This window comes from Brachypodium distachyon, chromosome 1 (assembly GCF_000005505.3).
Source record: "Brachypodium distachyon strain Bd21 chromosome 1, Brachypodium_distachyon_v3.0, whole genome shotgun sequence".
NCBI classification, from domain to species: domain Eukaryota; kingdom Viridiplantae; phylum Streptophyta; class Magnoliopsida; order Poales; family Poaceae; genus Brachypodium; species Brachypodium distachyon.
Genome location: NC_016131.3, coordinates 42,540,303 through 42,559,485, shown reverse-complemented (window position 1 = coordinate 42,559,485; position 19,183 = coordinate 42,540,303). Strand labels below are relative to the sequence as shown.

The following is a 19,183-nucleotide window of genomic DNA, read 5'->3' as shown; positions in this document are numbered from 1 at the left end:
TCCGCACTCCAAGCCTCGTGCGTCGGCGTGCCCTACGGCGGCTCGTAGCGCACCATGACATGCGCGGCGATGATAACCTCCGCTGGGGTCTGAGCGGGAGGCTGCTGGTTCTCGGAGCGGTTGCCCTCCGCCCTGTCCCCCAGCGCCCTCGGGTGAGTGGGGCGCGAATCGGTCGGCGTCGCACGCGACGCGCCATGCTCCTGGCGCAGCTGCGGCTGCGCATTGTCGGCCCGCGAGAGAGCTCACTGACCGGCACGTGCGGCATTGTGGCCGCTCGCGCGAATGGCCCCGACGCTGGGAGCCGCCGGCCCCCTCAGCCGGTTATCCGCCGACGGCCTAGGGGGTGGCAGTGGGGGCAGCTGTGACTGCGGCTGCTGCACCCGGGCAGGCTCAGAATCACCCTGATCACCCTGATCCTGTGACGTGCGCTGCACGTCGTGCGATCGCGTGTGAGCCGCTAGGGCGCCACGTGGGTCGATCCTAGAGTCACCAGCCCGCTTGGGTGGCATGAGGGCTGGTTCGGTTGTCGAGGAAGATAGCACCGGTGCAGCTGCAAACGACAACGCCGGTGATCACCGGCGAGCTCTCCTCACGCGCCCCCTACCTGGCGCGCCAGATGTCGTAGCACGGGGCTCAGACACCGGGGATGCGTGGGCACCCCCTTTTAGGTTCGGCAGTGGGCGACGGGGATCGCTCCCGCGATCGCCGGCGGGGCCAATGTAAAGTGTTGGAGCACAATGAACACGAGAGCGCTTTTTAACCAGGTTCGGGCCACCCTGACGTGTAAAACCCTACGTCCTGCTTCTGAGTTTGTTATTAGCCAGTGAACTAGGGTTTACAGGTTGCCGGGGGGAGTTCCCGCGTGCTCTCTCTTTCTAGCTAAGTGGTATTTGCTACTTTCGGCTAGAGCTAGCACTGAACTGAGAACCGATCGAATCCTTTGACCGTTGGCGGGGGTGCTCCTTTTATACCGAAGAGGATACCACAAGTGCCTCGGTGCATGGGTGACAAATGGCGAACAAAGAACTAGGGCAGCTTGGCCCCGCTGCGCTGGCTTGCATGCAGGATGGGTAGCCCTGCACCTAGGGGTCCAGGTGCCTAAAATTTACCCCGGGCCAGTCACTGTAGGCTGACTGGACGGGGAATCCCCTTTCTGTCAGTGCATTTAATGCTCACGTGTGCTTCACTCCTTGTCCTTACGAGCCCTGCGCACAGGGAACCCACCGAGCGGCCACGTGGGGCCACGTGGCATCGCTGTCCTGCCCGCTCGGCCCCGCTCCTGTAACGGATACTTGTGCCCGGGAATGCCCTTCCCGGCAAGCAACCCCCCAGGAAGCGCCCAGGCGGGAATTCTCTTGCTGCCCTCCAGGGCGATCCCGGCAGCCTGGCTAGCCCTGCCGAGCTAGTGACTTGCCGGGCAGCTTGCGCGGTGCTACCCGGGGTGCTGTCCTCTCGGGGAGCAAGCGAGGTGGCCCACGCGTCATGCAGCGGTGGTACCCCGGGTGCCACTGGTGCGACACTTCCCGAATCCTCGAGCACCTCCTCACAAGATTGGAAGCCTTGAAGAGATACCTTCCGGCTAGGGATCCCAAAATCCAAAGAGTAACAGGAATCAACTTTTCAATTTGGTGAAACCCTAGATCAAGATCTTCTCCTCCAATCCTCAAAGAATCAAGAGTGGGGAAGCATTAGGGAGGGAGATCTAGGAATTTGATGCTCTTGTATTTGGGGGAGAGAGGAATAGCTCGGTGGAGAAGAAGTCCCGAGGTAGGGGACGACTCCTATTTAAAGGGCGCCCCAAAAACTGACCGTTAAGTGTATTTCGCGCAGCCGGGTGGTAGAGAGGTAGCAGAGAGGTACTACCGCTAGCGGTAGTACCGCTCCGGTACCGCCCCACTACCGCTAGAAGACAGTACTGTTTAGGTGCGGTTCCGGTACGGGGGCGGAACTACCGGCCCCGGTACTACCGGCCTGGATAGAGCTGCACTGCCACCACCCTGGAGACATTTAGGCACTAAACCCTTAGGCTAAGATTATGAGGCGGTCTCTCTCTCACTTAGAAAACGGCTTTATGTGGGTGCAAATATAGTAGATTTGTGTGCGTGAAGTTGATTCACTCAAACCTTTCCCATGTGGACTCCCTCTTAATAGTACGGATTTCCTACGACTCAATATAAATAAAAAACCGTAAATCCTTCTACGCTTCTTTCCTTTTTGAGGACAACGAACCGTCTTGTGCCATTTGATCTCACATCTGAAACACTCGAGCACACGGTTAGTCCACGAGTCATGTTGTCATTAACACCAAAACACTTAGGGATCGAAATGCCCTTTCACACACCTTATAATGAGCGTCAGGGATAAGGATCTGCGCTGACGCGTTTTAGTTTTGCGTCAGTGGGGAGTTTCCAGGAGTAACCGATTCTGTAGTAGTGTCACGACGTCAAAAATTGACATTTTTACACTCATGCATCAAAGTCTGAATAGTGTGCATGATCGTGTGACGAAATGTAGATATGCTTTGATATGATTGCAATTTATGGATCATTTATTTGACATTTGTATATATTTGAGCGAGAGATATTGGCCATTTAAGCGTACATCGATTTTGCACCGAATTTTCATTAATGGACCGGTACAACTGCCAACCAAATCCACCAATTCATGATAGAATTCGGTGTGCTCTAGGGAGGATGGCGGCGACCACGGTATGAGGGTTCCGCTAGGATGGCGGTGACCACAGTATGAGGGTTCCACTCTAAAGCGGTTTGGTATTGGTATTAATGTGTACATGGGATATGAATTGCTAGCCATTATTGTCTAATTAATAATCTATATCGAAAGATTTCGATTTGCTAGACGGCCATCTATAAATACATGGCCACCCACTACTCACCTTCCCCGCAATCTTTAGAGTTCATACTTCCCGTTGTGTCTTACGGTGTATCCAGCTCCCTCTAGTTCACAATGAATACAAGATCCAACCAGGAGTGGACTTCCTCTGAGGTAGAGGAAGCAAGGTCAGTCATCGCTAGTCTCAGTAGCAAATATTGCCGCAACGATGGTGAATATCATGACAACATCATTGGTGAGCTTCAAGCAAAGTTTCCTTGGAAGACCATGCATCAGGTAAGAGACTTGTACGTTGATCTCGTTGTGGAGATGGAGACGGATATGACGCAGCATGTGGGAATCGTGGAGACTATGAAGAAGGTGCCGGTGGTGAAGGAGAACAAGGTGGAGGTGTTGGAGAATAAGGTGTCCATGCATCAACCAGTGGTTGAACGTTGTACCAGAAACTTTTGGACCACAGATGAACACAGGTCACTGATTTTCCACCCTTTATAGATTGTCAAGATATTGTTTTTTGCTCTTCATTATTCTTCTAGGGATGTCAGGTCTATTTTAAACACAATATACTAGTTAAGTATGATCTGCGTATTGATTGTTATAGGCCAGAAATTTAGATTTTGTTGTCATTATTCTGAACAATATAGCTAGGGATAAAGTACTCTAATTTGTATTATGGGAAATGGTCAGCTCTCTTTCATTTTTTTCTCATTTTTTTCAAGTTCTTTGAAGTGTCCTAAATGGCAGCATTTACTCATCGTTATGAATATGACCACGGTAATTATGAAATGTAAACTCATCAATCATTTCCTATCATTCTTAAATAATGGGGAATCCAGAGAAAAAAAACATTTGTTGTGAAATGACTAGATATGTGTAGAAATAATTCTAGATGTAAATGCTTTAGTTTATTTTAGTTTCTGAACTATTTCATTTAGTAGATTACACACAACTTTTGTATACGATATGTGTGGTTTGCTTCCATATAGAAACAAGCCATGTCTCTATGATACTACTTTCTTCAACTAATAAAACAACTATCCAGACGCCCTGCCCTTTCAATCAACTACTGAAACAAAACCTGGTTGTTGTAGGCTCTTTCTCCACGGGTTGAGGGTCTATGGCCGTGGAAAGTGGAGGGACATATCCAAGAACTTTGTCACCTCCAGGACTCCGCTCCAGATTTCGAGCCACGCACAAAAGTACTTCAAGAGGCTACAGAAAGGATCAGAGAAGCAACGCTACAGTATCAATGATGTAGAGCTAGACAATAATGACCGAATGAATACAGAGAATAATGCCAGGCCTAGCCAGAGAGCTGCTGCAATACCAACAAGCTCTTTCCTACAGGTTTCATCAAACCCGTCCATCACTATGGATAATATTGGTCAGTTCAAGTTTCCTTTCTAGAAGAAGGTGGCACAGGCAGTGCAGAGTGAGAAGCATATGCAGGTTTATGTTGGACATCCATGGAGGGGCTAGAGAACTTTGTTCGCACCACTGAACAAGGATCAACTTATCTTGTGAAGTAGTGCATGAACATGTGTGCTAAATGCATGGTCTTGCTCAAGTTAAAACTCTAGAATTATGTAATGAATTCAATTCAAATTCATATAAGAATTGATTAAAAAACAGAAATGGGCCAGATGACCTGCGGGGGATCTGACGAGAGTGGTAACCTTTTCTATCATAATATGGCTCAATAACTTTGTGTATTACTACATATTACAGTTTTATGAACAGTACATGTGACACCGATGTGTTACCAATACCATTATGCATATCCTCTAAAAAATAATACCACTCTGCATATTTTACTTAATACACGATTGATGCCTTCGTACTTGAGTGCATGCCCTTATAGTAATAAGCATGAATATTAGAATCACAACCCATAAGATCGTATTTAGATGATAGAACTGCCCTCTTGATTCCTGTCCATTGGTGATTGTTTTACAATCTTTCTGTTATTACTATATAATAACCATCATAAAACAATATACTCTATGTACAACATATATAATTGCGCCGATCGGTGTGAATTTCTTCCCAACCCCTTTGCCATCTTGATCTGTTCTTTAGTTGGTAGCTCTAGCTAGGCTGTGGCACTTTTCTTTTGCAGAAATTCTATGGATTCCAAACATCCGCTCATGCCTCATTTATCTACGATGTCGCGTAAGACCGAGGCATCCGTACATCACGCTTTGCCACTTAACGCAGACAAATCCACAAGGTTAGCAACGAAGGTGCATGAGTCTGTTCCTCCTGTTTGTTCATCCTCGCCTAGAGAATGGGAAGAAGAGAACTCGTTGTCCATGGTTGCGGCTGCCGCGGCAGGGCTTCCTCGGAAATAACCTGGTGTCTGCATGTACGCCTCATACACATAGATCAAGCAATACTAGCATAATAGCACCATGTTTAGCATTTCAACATAATTTGATTGAGTAGTTGTATTGAAATGCATACCACAATGAAGAATTCACTTGAAATACAACTTGATCATAGTTCACAAAAGAAATCGATATTTGCAATGAAATCAAACTCATTGTCGAAATGAGGAAGAGGCGAAGGGGCACGTACTGAGATGGATTAGCAATTGGATCGATTAGTTTCCCAGTGGAAGATTGATCGATTAGACTGATGTACCGGGCATATATACCTTTCTTGCCTTTTTCACTTTTTGGGTAAAGATCATGTGGAAAAAAAAGGATCGATATAACAGGCTGCTCGACTGGGCTGCCTATGCGGCTATGCGCCATGGGGGCTGGTCCTCCGGTTTGCTTGCCTGACGGGCTGCCTGCCCATCTTCTTTGAGAGTTGTGTGAGGGCTAGCGCCATGCCGCCACCGCTCCTCTAGTTGACGGAGTATCATGGGACAAAGTTTCACAACTGTTTTGGGGCTGGTGGAAGATGTTTTTTTTGTCCTACTTCTTTTCATCCTCATCGTTTTCACTTTTCTGCAGTTTTATATTTTGCAACTTTTGATTATTTTTTTTCAATTTTTTTGCTTTTCTCAATTTTTGATTTTCAAAATTTGTAAAATTTTAGAAAACTGAGCTCTCAGTGATTTTGGGAACCTCGAAAACAAATGAAAAGGAAGCCTGCTGGCGACGAGATCCGCGGTGGCACACACACCTTCCCGGCGGTCCTCCCCAACAGTTACAGCCCCTCGATCTGCGTGGGCCTCCCAGCGGCACCCAAATGGTGGCGATCCAGATCCACCATGGCCGCCCTTCAGTTACACCAGCCTCCCCAACAGCGCAAGAGCAAGAGTCCTGCTGCAGGACGGCAATGGTGCAGGTAGTGGAAGGAACCAGCGGCCCAAGAATAGGAGTGATGAGGCACGAGGAGAGAGAAGGGTGGCATGAGAGAAATCATCCATCGAAAGAGTGTGATGAGATCATGCATCGAGAGAGGGAGCAACCGAGAGGAAAGAAAAACCCAGAACCTTTTTACGGTACCCATGTACTGTTTGAGGAGAGGAAGCAGTATATAAGATATCCACCGTTGGTTTCTAAAGGGTAGAATAAATATTTCTTTTTTAAGATAATTCTAATTAGCAGTAAAACGTTCGTGGTGGGCTTGAATACGGCCCATTCGTGTGTTCGCATGTGTGCTCTTTCCGGCGGCGGCGGCGGTCATGGTGGCCCTTTGGATCCAGCCATCATCGACCTCGCCTGCAAGCCCTGCCAGCCCCAACCCTCGTCGACCTTGCCCGCAAGCACCGTCGGCCCGACTAGGACAACACCGTCCACAAGACTGATCACGTTAGGTTTACTGACGTCCGGTTGCTAACAACATAGGATGTCTCAGGTCAAGCATGTAATCAAATCCAAGATGGATGGCATGGATATTGTGCCGTCTCAATGGTGCAACGAGAGAGGTTGCTAATTTCCAATTAATTTTTTGAAAATTTTGTAGAATCCACAAGCCTCGTCGGCAGCGTACTTGCCCCACATCGGCACTCTGTCCTGCGATATGGTGAACGGCGGCCTGTACCAGCCCGTACAGGTTGAGCACTTGAGCCGTCCAGCTCCGCGTGGCCGCGCACGTTGATGCTGCGCCAGAGATCAGGCACGTATCGGAGCGCCAGGGTCCATGACGGTGGTGACGACCGGGGTGGGCCGCCGGAAACCTATGTCTAGGCGCGGCGGCAACTGCCGGAAACCTATCAGTCGATATGCGGCCGCGGCCGCGCAGAGATGAAGATGAAGGGGAGCAAATCAGACGGGTGTGGGCCACTGGGCCGTGCCCGTGCGGGAGCCCAATACTGTTCACTTGATCTGGACAGTACACTGCAATTCAGATCGTTAGATATCTGAGAATGGACGTCTCATATTTATCATAGGGTACCGGAGAAGAGCTCAAAACCCAGCTAGGAGGGAGTGGTACTCAGTTTGTGTCCTAAAAACCCAGCTAGGCATACAGTATGCGTTTCAACATCCCAATGACAAGTAGTGCAACGGAATTCCAACCCAAACACGAATAAATCATGTGAGAATAAACAATATTCACAACCTGGGCAGCGGAACCAAACAAACACGCTAGCTACATTACAGATGGGGGGAGGACGTAGAGACCGCCCAGCCTATACAGGTGCATCAACAAAACGAGAAGGCAAGCCTAGGGGGTTAGACCTCGCCTCAGGGCCACCTCCGCCACGGCAGAGCAGCAAACACGTCAGATCCGAGCCTACTCTTTTCCCCGACTAAGGTATCGCCAGGGTTATCTCATCTGTGCTATCATCCCAACCAGTCAACCACAAAATCTAATACGGAAGAACGGAATGGAACAAATACAGAGTGGAATGGTCTCTATCGACGAATGCCGTCTCATGTTAGTGCTGCCGTCATTGGAAGCTGCGCATCAGCCCGCTTCGTGGTGCGTTTCTGCATGGAAGAAACAAATTCACGGTGACTTGGAGGCAGAACTATATGACTTAAAGGGCCCTCTCCACCCTCCGTTCCATGATATAAATAAAGCATATAAGATTTCATTGAGACAAGGCTTTGACCATGAATTGCTATGTTAGGATTTGGTTTATATGACGCGAAATTGGTATCACTGGATTCATTATCAAAAGTACTCCCTCCGTCCCATATTAAGTGACTCAAATTTGTATAAATATGGACGTATCTATATACTAAAATACATCTAGATGACTAGATACATGTAATATTTAGGCACTTTAATATGGGAAGGAGGGAGTACTTACCAATAGTTGTGGTTTCATATTTTACAAGCCACATATTAATGGAGTAATTCTTGGTCAAAGCCTATCTTAACGAAACTTAATATGCTTTATACTATGGAACAAAGAGAGTATAAAAGTTGCAAACTGGAAAACTATATATAAAGTTTGTTGTAAATGCAGTTCCCTGCACCTCACAAATTAATAGCTCTTGCTCCTGAATACATGTCATTTCTAGCATTCCAACATTGTTCCTAGTTACACATGACAGATGACTGTACCATCAAGGGATAACTTTACACCTTGCACACCACCATCCCATACAGCTATTTTCTGTGCAATTATTAGTATGGATTAGAGTAACACCGCTTCAAAGTCATAAGTGGCCTAACGAAGTCTTTCTACATGCGTCTGGGGTGAAGTGTAAATTCTGAAACATCATACATTCAGAAATGGAGGGAATATAAGAAAATGCACGTAAGGGCCTCTTGTTCATAAGCATATATTGTGTAATGGCATGGCAAGATAAGAGAGCTGTCTCTAAGAGCAAATCTGAGCATAAAAAAGTATGTGCGCCAGAATAAAACTGAAATCCATGGGTAATGGAGTTGAAGGTAAAGGAGTTGGACTGAAACAGATACTAACATCATGTATTTATAATAGTAAAATATTTCCAAGATATTAGGTTTTTGACTACTCCCTCCGATCCTAAATTCTTGTTGCTGTTTAGTTCAAATGCATTCTTGGGATATTTTTTTGTCATAATTCATAACTACCTCCGATCCTAAATTCTTGTCGTTGTTTTAGTTCTATTTCAATAGTAGTAATAGCTTCCCGAAAACTTTCAAGAATTCATGATGATGTACCTTCCAGGAAGCAGCTGAGAACTCCCAGGCCCTTTTGAATTACCAAGCCGCCTGGCTTTGATTTCTTGGTCCTTATCGACACGCATAGCTGCAACTTCTTTCTCCATGGCAGCAACCTCTCGCCTCATCTTTTTAGCCTCCACTTCCATTGCTTTGGTTAAGGTATCGACTTTCTTCGCTAACATCTACAACGCAAAAAGGACTGAATACTTCAGAATATGTAGACGCATGTCCCACTCAAACTGCATAAATAAGAAATGGTTGCATACCTCAATGGCATCATCTTTGTCCTTTAGGCTTTGATCTTTCTCATGGCAGGCCTTCCTCAAGGAAATTACTTCCTTCTGCAACATATTATACAGGAAACCAGATACCATTTCAGCTGAATTGCTATTCATGGTTCCATTACTTGTCTCGTCTGCATTGCTATTGGCACTTCCATTAGTACTCTCATCCACAGTTCCTTTCCAAGTATCATTAGCTTCTTGATCTCTAACAGCATCTGTCGATCTATTAAGTAAATGTGATCCATTCCCATGGATCTTCCCCCTGTCTAGTGACCTAGTTCCACCATCAAATGACTTTGAAGTTCCTTTAGCGTGTTTTAGGACCAAGCTGCTGCTGGAAGAAAGAGAGGATCTTGAATGGAAAGATGGAGATCTCCTTGTTAATAAACCATTTGGGGACAACTTAGACATATTATCAGCTCCGCCAAGTGATAACCGACGGGAAGGACCATTGCTGAAACTCTTTCCCTCCATGGGTGGTCGACTAGAACCACTTGGTGGCCCTCGCAGCCCATCTTCCAGAACTTTCAGGCGTAACTGATATTTTTCCTGAGTTCACGGAAAAAAGAATAAGTTTAGGTTTTTTAAAACAACTTAGGAAGGTTTAGCTCACGCTGAATTAGAACAGAAAAAGTATGTGAACCTTCAATTGAGCTTCAGATCGGGCTGTGCGCTCCGCAACCGCAAGCTTATCTCGAAGTTGTTGCATTTCACCCTGTAGAAACAAAAGGTCATTGCCACTAATATGATTTGAACACAAGAACCAGAAGGCAAAACTTCTAACTTCACCAAGAACAAGCATATACCTACAGCTAAACAATGTACTCCCTCCGATCCATATTAATTGTCTCAAATTTGCCCAAATATGGATGTATCTATGCCTAAAAAAAGTCTAGATACATGTAATATTTTGACAACTAATATGGATAGGAGGGAGTACATTAATAAAGAAAGGCGTAATGCCACAATCCTCTCACCTGCAAGAACCTGCGCTCTTCAAGCCACTGTTTAACTGGCATCACTTTGTCATTAGAATCTTTCCACTCATTTGCAACCACAACAGCAACCCTATTTGCTGTAACTTTTGCACGAGCAAGTTCGCGGTCAAGTGTTTTTCTTTCATCCTGATAACATCATGAAAATAAGCATTAACCAATTTTTTGTATCAAAGAGCAAGCTAAATAATACTTGATGACAAGGCAACAATTTAAAGGATAGTCTGTTACATTCATTTCCTGCACTTTGCGCTGGTAATCTCTAACAGCATTTGCAGCTGCACCACCTTTAAGAACAGCCTCTTCTAGCTCTCTCACAGTTTGACTAAGCTTTTCAACTTCTGCAACCTTTTGGCGATGCAACTTGTCCAAGATCTTATTTTCTTCCTGCAGTGGATCAAGCAACCAACTAAGCACTTCCATAGTTCCATTGCAATTAACCAAAAGGACTCTAGGTGCACCCACATACATGACAGATCTCAATTTGTTTCATCAAATCTTGGTTCTTGTTTTGCAAATCATCAACCATAGCAGCTTTTGCCATCGCGATTTCCACAGTTCGTTCAGCTTCAAGTAGTGCTGCTTCTTTTTGTTTTGTTAGACGATCTAAGGCTCTATTGTCATCCTGTAGCTTTGTGATCTGAAATAAACCAAGTCAGTTTTAGTTTGTCATCTCTCCTTTTTCATAGCAAATACACGACTAGTGTTAAAGTGAAATTAGATGTGGTAAAGTGAAATTAGATAACCGCACACACTGGAGGGTGAAATAGTTGTGGGCTGTTAGTGAAACATCACAAATTCATCAAGAAAAAAACACAAAAGTGTAAGAGGTACATATGAAACACAAAATGTAACCTCTTGCCGAGATAGCTTTAGCTCTGCTTCAAGTGGTGCAAGAATGGCTTCAATTGGTGGCATGTCATCATCCTTTTGGGCTGCATGTACTCTTCGCAAAGTAGCTTCTGCCGCAAACTGAGCAGCCATTGCAGCCTTTTTCTCATCATTTATCTTCTTGACTTCCAGATTCTGCGAGTTTTTCTCTTCATTAAAGCACAACCAAAAGAGGGATACCAGCAAAAGCTAGACATAAATCACAAGACATATACTTTGTTTTCTAGATGTGACTCTGTCAACTTGAGCTTCTCATCCATCTTCTCCCACTCCTCTCTAAACTGTCAACACAAGATTAAAATCATATTAATAAAAAAATAAAGTAATCATCATCATATTTTATGGTTAGCAAAGTATCGATCAGTAATTCAGCATTGTAACTTATTACTCTCACTGAACAGAAAGATAATTCAGTGTGCCATACAAGGTGGAATGGCATAACCTTCCAATTATTTTTAACTCTTACTTATTTCTTGTCAACAGATTTCAAGGCCCGGAGTTTTAATGCAAATGACAAACAAGTAAGCATCCTTATTGTTCTACACAAGTATTGCAAGGTCTCAGACATCAACTTACAATGAAGCATCATTGTTCAGCTACAGAATATTCAATCAGAGCTAGTGATTCACACAAAAGCACTATTAGTGCACTAAGATCCTCAAACGGTCAATAGAATAAAACAATAACCAATAGCACAGCATAAATATTTGTGGTTAACATTCTTTCACATGAAAGCGGGATATGAATTACATAAATTCCTCAACCCCAACTCTGAAGGACTTAACTCATGAAGAGCTATGAGCCTATGACTCAATATTAACCAATTACTTCATGGGGCCGATAGAATTATGCATAAAAGATAACAAAAGAAGAAAATAACAGATGCAAACTACAAGCATCTAGTAACTCGATGAACATCAATTCCATGAGTTGGGAACAACAAGAGCCTTGTTGCTTAAAAAAAAATGAAAATCAGATTGCTCCTGTGGGGACTGAGGATACTAACGAGGATGATCAAATTACTAGGAAAAAAAATGAAATGTAGCAGGATCTAATAACTAATACCATCTACAAGACTAGAAACTAATATGATGACACAATAAAACAAATGCATGCTAGATGTTCTATTTCCTGGCAGCATGATAAAAAGTTATGAGATAAGAAAATCACAGAAACTGAGACTCCACAAATAAATCTTTAAAACGAAAGAGTAAACAGACATAAATAGCAGGATCAAAACATATCCTAAAGTAAATTGGTAATGCGACAAAACAAATACAAGAACCAGGTAACCAATACATGGGCCACAACAATGCTTCTTGCATTGCTTGAGCATACAAAATCACCCAAACAGGAAATTCAATATAGTTGAGCGCCCAAAAAACCACAAGGACGACAAACAAAACAGTACACAAAAGCTCCAGTATATCTAATAGAAAAAATATCCATTTTCCCTTGCCAAGCACAAAATACAATAGGAGGTGTCTTAGCAAGGCCAGACACCTCCTATTCAACATTTAGCAGCATAAGTCGAGTTGGCAGAATGATTCAATGTTGCTGAACACTCTAACACATCCTATCACTGGCAAACTACAAGTTCAGTTTGATATCTAGCATATTATAGATCCAAAACAAACCAGAGTACAATGACACTGACACCACAAGGTATAACCTCAGCACCGTGTGCCATGACAGTCCACAATGTACCCAGAACTCAGCATCAACCTTGAATTAGCATTTTGTTTGCGGGTACTTGAATTAGCATATTGAAGTACTCATTCTACTAGACGGACCAAATTTGGCACTTCCCGCAATAACATCACTTCGAGCCCCAATTGGAAGGAAATAATTGTTCATAAGAATAGCAGATGTTGCAACACAAAATGTAAAGCGGGGGCAATTGACAATTACCTCCTCCACTGCCTTCTCGCGCGCCCTCTCCGACAGCCGCAGAGCGCGTATCTCTGTATGTGCCTCCCCCAGCTCCCTCTCCTTATCTAACACCACAAAAATAGCACAAGAATCGAACCTTTTCCCGGCGCCAACACCTCAAAAAACACAAGAACGAATAGAAGGAACAGATCAGTTCACCTCTCAGCTCGTTCTCGAGGCGGGTGAGCTCGACCCTGACGGGATCCGACCCGTGCATCAGGGCCATTAACTCGTCTGCGTCGAGGCTGGCCCGCACCGGCCCACGCCGCCGCGCGAAGCCCCTGGGAGCCGCCACATTCCCCTCCTCGCCGCCGTCGGCCATCTCAGATCTGAGTCCCGCCGCCCCACGCCAGCATAGAAGTCGGCCGCGAAACACGCCAGGAACCCGCGCCCACGGGGCGAGCACCCTCCCACGCGAGCGGCGAGCTTGGGGTCCGCCTTTATCGCGCGACGGATCGAGGAAACCCTAGCTCCGGCCTTTGCTTTGCTCGTCCCCTGCGTTACTGTGCGCGTGTTGTGTGTGTCTCGGTTTTTAGTAGTTGCGGTTGTCTTGCTTAAGTGACGGGTGGTTTAAAAAACGCTGGGGCAGAGCAGAGGAGAGAGTGGAAGAGGAGCTTTTTGGATTATCTTAAGCGGCGGGCTCCAGTTCCAGGGCGATTAGCGGGGTAGTACAAGTGCAAGATAGTGTCAATGGTTTGATGAAACACCGTCATTCAGGTGCTCCAAATGCTCCAGCTGCAATCGACAACATCAAACGACCGTATGAAATTATGAAAAAAAATGTTCCTGTAGCCGCAATTGACAACATCAAACGACTGTCTGAAATTATGAAAAACTGTTTTTAGATGATTAATTGGCTCCAGTAATCCCACCAACTACTACAAATTAATAGATTATCAGTTCATTTTAGAATTTACAAATAATATTTTTTTCTTAAAATCAACTATTTTAAAGAATAATCATTTACTTCCTTCGATCCTAAATTCTTGTCGTTGATTTAGTGCAAATTTGTATAAAACAATGACAGGAATTTAAGATCGAAGGGAATACTTACCTGTAGGATCTGAAATTTCCAATCTCTCTCTGCTAGTCTGCTACAACCATGAAATTTTTCGGAATTCGAAACTTGGAAGACAACATATACATGCAAGGAGGAAGATACCACGCAAAGATAGGGGTCTGGGGATGGTCAAAAAAGTTCTCTATCAACGGCGATGGGGTAAAGAATGAAAGATGGTACATGAGTTCCTATGTCTCGATGATACTCCTTGTTAGCACTCTCAATCTGAAATAAAGGGTGGATCCCAACTCCATCTCGATCGAGGAGGTTACCAAGTCTTGAGGAGCTGTACATGTACGATAGTGAGAGGACGCCGGTCGCCGGGTGACAAGCTCCTACTGATAGAAGAGGAGTGACTCACTTGTGTCAAGCGTCATGATCGGTATGGGTTCGGCAATAACAACACCAACACCTCCTGCAACCGACATCGCGACAACAGCCACGACCACAAAGTCGTCTCTGGCCACAGTGACAACACCAAGCCCGTCAAGGACGAATGCCAATTCTGCATCAAAGCTTGGCCAGTGGACAAAGGAGAACCACAAGAATGAGCATGACGAGGCTTGCATGTCTAGCATGGTGGAAACAACGACGAGTCGACGCTGCTCATGGAGGTCGTGTTGGCTACCGCACCGGGCTGCCAGAAGTTGAGAAAAAAAGTCTTCCTCGTCGAGGAACATACGGAGACACGCCTATGCCAATGACATTTTTGCACACATGACAACTTATATAACAAAAAAAATATTCAAGACAAAATGAAATGAAATGTGAAAAAGAAAATCATGTGAAAGTTCAAGAAATCCAAAAACATGTATAAAATCCCTAAAAATCTCGGAAAAGTGTATATGGGCAACATTGGATGGTGAATCCTGCTAGTGACCAATGAGGGAAAATATGTCATAGGGTTGGTTCTCTGGTCTGTGTCATTTGAACTGGAAAAGACTTGCAAATCAGCGAATAAAGTGAAGAGGACGGGCAATGCAACATGAGAGATTAATTGCAGCCTTGGTCACTCAAGATGGCCACATACGGCAAGGACAGATTTTAATTTTCAAGCATGAACCACCCCTCCTTTGGTGGTAATAATCGTCTTTTGTACCTACAAGGCTACAAGCTCGGTGACAAATCAAATCATCTTTATATCTCCAAGTTAAGGCTAAACAATTTTGGTATTGCTGGAAAATGAAAACATGCCAAATCACATCTGTAGTTTGAAGATGATAAAAAAACACGAACGTACTCTACCTTTTCCTGATTGTTTTTTTTTTCGTATCATTTCCTTTGTGGAAGAGACTTGAGTATGCGGTTCTGCTCGAAGGCTAAAAGCGTACGTACGTACGTATAGCCTACCCTCAAAGGTGAAATAGAACCTAGAATTCATAATCCGACATCAGTGTAGTACATTAATGTTGTGTGATAGACTTATATAGCTAGATGATAACCTATAACAAAGCAAACCATGCAATTTATTTGTCCTTTATTTATTTTCCTTCCGGGTCATGGATTATGGTTTATAAGTCACTGTTACATAACATAAACAGGTACATTTGATGTGCCAAACGGCAGAAAGAGGACATCTGCTATCGTTTACTCCCTCTGTCCCTTTTTTGGGCATATTAGTTTTTGTTCTCGTACCAAATTTTCGACGAAAATAGCCTTGCATGCATCCCGCGGTCTCTTGCCCCCAAAATCAAGACCTCATAGTTTGTCCCCAAACTCAGGACGGATGGAGTTAATCACTACGAAAAATGAACACTAGAAGCCTAGGACGTATGACCAACAGGTTTGAATTACAAGTTTTGCTTCACTACGTAACTTCTAGAACGATTAGATGAACGTTAGCAGAGACTAACTAGTCCCTTGGAGAAGAAAATATGATCTATTTCATCATAGGGATATTCAGCCAGCCACAGCCCATGATTGGGCCAAAACCTAATCGAAGTGAATTAATGTTAAGCATGCCCTTTAGGGCTATAATATGCATACAATCTGAACCAAGCGATTCCCTCAAGGCCGAACAACGTTTCGATCCGCACAGGCAACGAGCGGAGGAAACCATGGCCGTCGGAGAAAAATCATTGTTTCAATTTGTATCGGCTATCCTCGTCAAAGACAACCTATTTGACATCAGGAGACGAGTGGAGCCACGTAACAACGTCTGGCATGTTATTTTAGTAGAAGTTTGTTCGTTGTAAAGTTTTGTGTGTCCTTTGCAAACGACACGGGGATAAAAAGTTTTCCGGTACCATGCTCGTTCTGGTGTAACTATCATGTTCTACTTCATAGTTCGACAAACTAAAAGACGGAAAAGTATTTTTTTTTTCAAAAAATAATTGTAAAAGAGTTCGATTTATATTAATTGTCACGGCTTTTTCTAGATACACATCTATCTAGACTTGTTTTTTTTTTAAAGAATCTATACGTGTTTAAGTGTGTAGGTTCGCCTCATTCTGAAAAGAATCTATAACAATTAATTTGGGTCAGAGGAGTAGTATAGCTTTAGCCACAAACTGAACAAAAAAGATCTGAGCAAGCCATATATGTGTCGGTCGTTAGGATCGATCGCTAGCTAGGTTGTATCGAATCTAAATGAAGTCTCCGTCTCAAGCACGTGCAATAGTTAGAACGACTCCATCAGAGACGACGAAGGATCCACCAGAGAAAGGAACCAACGAGAAGCAATAGCTCCTCTAGCAGATACTGATCTGGGCGGTCCAAATAGGGTGAGTTCGGTTGAACTGAATTCCGTTACTTAGTTTAGAGCAACACCGCGCAGAACAGAATCCGAACAGAGAACTGAATATTTTAAATAAAAACTTGGCGCGTTTCATTCATCGTCTTCATCATCCAAGTTCGTCTACTACATCTACTCCAACTAGAACTACTAGAATTATACTAATAATTAGAGGAGGAGGAAACCACAAAAACAAAATTGCTCATTATCGCCGCCGGCATCTTCCCCTTCTCGCCGCCTACTACTCAAAAGATGATGAGCTTCGGCGTCTTCTCCTTACCCTTCTTCAAGAGCTTGATGGCAAGGAGGAAATCGGGGTCCTTATCCTCCTTTGCGCGGCGGCGGGCGTCATCTTCGTCTTTGGAGATGAGCGACTCCGCAATGACCACTTTGAGAGCTCGACGGTGAGGAGGAAATCGGGGTCCTTATCCTCCTTTGCAAGGCGGCGGGCGTCGTCTTCGTCTTTGGAGAGGAGCAACTCCGCAATGACCGTCGAGAGAACGGGGTCGTCCGCCGCCCCATCAACCTCCTCCGCCCCCTCCTCGCAAGAGAGCCGCGTCGCGTGGCAGGCAGCGGCGCGGGAGGACTCTGCATCCTCTTGCAGCGGCACGGGCACGGAGAGGGCAGCACCTCCCGCAGCCTCCCTCTCCGCCTCCTCCCGGAGGAATGCGTCCCCCCGGCGGCGAGCGTCCCCGCTGTTGTGCCGCGTGTGGTCGTAGCGGAGCATCCACCGCCGGCGAGCACTGAGGGCACATCTCTCCTCTGCGGTTAGGGTGGTGCCGCCGCTTCCATTCCCCCACCACGGCGACGAAGGGGTCCGGCCTCTGCGTCGGCCGCCGAAGCAGTTGACATGCCACATCGGATTTGGGTGGCGGAGCGGTGGATTTGGGCGGAGGTGTTCGGATTTGGAACTGAAAATCCCCCTCCAAGTTGTATATATGCGTGCTGCGGAGGTGGCAATTCGGTTCCCCGAAACTTTTTATCCGAGCCAGGCCCGTTTTCGGTTACTGATCGAGGCATTTTTTTTTGCCCAAAACCGAAACGGAGTTCGGGCCGCCCCAGTTCGGTATCTGTTGGAGATGCTCTAAGCCAGACAAACTAGGGAAAGCCTCGCTCGCTGCCGACTAGATAAGTTATAATTAGCCGAGGTTCTTCGATCAGTTCCTTTGCGTGCGGCTGCTAGATTGGATCCGACATGGGTCCATAATGTCTCGCACCAACATGCTTACCTGCAGTGAGCTACGGCTAATGGCGATGCTTATTATGATACGAATTGGGGAACTAGCTTGGTTAGGTGAGGCCGTTTTTGGGTAAGCTAGAGGTAGAGCGGAAATTGACAGGCGGGCCTATGAACTGTGATGGTGTCGGCTATTTCCGCTCACCACATTCACGCAGAGAGGGGCCTATAAATCCATGCTATACAAAATTTAGTTGGTAAATGTTTTCATCTTTATGCAAATTCAGCTGATAATAGTTTGTGAATGACCTTACCACAAATTTACCGTCTTGCATCGATCAGACATCATCTTCTCCCAGGAGCACCATGTCTGAGCACAAACTCTTCTTTTACACCTTTTTCCAGTTTGTGAGAAAAGAAGAGTGAAAACGCAGTTTTGAACTAAAATTGGTCTACACTTCCTACTCTTGGACAGATTCAAAAGTTTTCAAACAAACTTTCGAAATTTCTGAAAACTTATTTTATTCTAAATTTATGAAAGAACTTTCTAAAACTTCTTAAGAACTCAACGAATTTTCAAATTTATAGAAGGACTTAAAAAAATTTCAAGCTTTTAGAAGAACATTCAAAATTTCTTCCAAAAAAACCAGAGGTCCTTGAAATTTTGAAAGCCATTCAGAACTTCATGATAGCATCGTTTAGGTGTAGATCGATCGGTAGTCTAGGGTTTCTGTGATTCAAGTATAGAGTTGATACTAGGATCTAGAGAGAGAGAGAGTGAGAAGGGGAATATGTACCTTCTCCCTGGGACGACGAGGAGCTCGACGGGGCGGCCATGGCGACGGTGAGAGAGCGACGGTGAGGGAGAGACGGCGGCGGCGGAGGAGCTTCCCGTCGCGGTCTGCACAAAACCCTAGATCGGTAGCAGAGTGTCGATGGGGTCGGTGGCCAACGCAGCGAACCTCGTAGTGCGTGCCCCGGCCCCCCACCTCTTTAAATAGCGCAACTTGACAGGGGCCTGCCAACCATATTGGGTTGGGCGCCCCCGATCAGGGCGCGTCAGATCTAGGCCCGATGGGCCGTTGGGCCCACATGGATGGGAGATCACTCTAACATTCTCCCCTTTGATCTCAACTTTCTTTTAACTATATACCTTTTGTTTTACTCGTTTCACCACCGATTAGTACGTAGAGCATGTTT

The 19,183-nt window shown here is 45.2% G+C and overlaps 2 protein-coding genes across 3 annotated transcripts; one reads left to right on the top strand and one right to left on the bottom strand.

Annotated features, from left to right (window-relative positions):
• Positions 1-3,162: 3,162 nt before the first annotated feature.
• Positions 3,163-4,260, top strand: LOC104582207 (transcription factor DIVARICATA). The gene is made up of 2 exons (XM_010231580.2): positions 3,163-3,323; positions 3,945-4,260. The coding sequence occupies exons 1-2, from the start codon at positions 3,163-3,165 to the stop codon at positions 4,258-4,260; spliced, it is 477 nt and encodes a 158-aa protein (XP_010229882.2).
• Positions 4,261-7,252: 2,992 nt separating this feature from the next.
• LOC100844249 (microtubule-associated protein 70-3) lies at positions 7,253-13,566 on the bottom strand. 2 transcript variants are annotated; one of them, XM_010229481.3, is made up of 11 exons: positions 13,172-13,565; positions 12,992-13,077; positions 11,296-11,361; positions 11,045-11,215; positions 10,659-10,829; positions 10,421-10,576; positions 10,172-10,318; positions 9,838-9,909; positions 9,177-9,743; positions 8,908-9,092; positions 7,253-7,739 (listed from the first exon to the last, which is right to left on the bottom strand). In XM_010229481.3, exons 1-11 carry the CDS (start codon positions 13,332-13,334, stop codon positions 7,700-7,702), a joined length of 1,824 nt encoding a protein of 607 aa, XP_010227783.1. In that variant the 5' UTR covers positions 13,335-13,565; the 3' UTR covers positions 7,253-7,699. The 2 variants fall into 2 exon arrangements, with proteins under 2 accessions (XP_010227783.1, XP_014753200.1); XM_014897714.2 differs by lacking the exon at positions 7,253-7,739 and adding an exon at positions 8,176-8,471 and having other exon boundaries at positions 13,172-13,566.
• Positions 13,567-19,183: the final 5,617 nt, after the last annotated feature.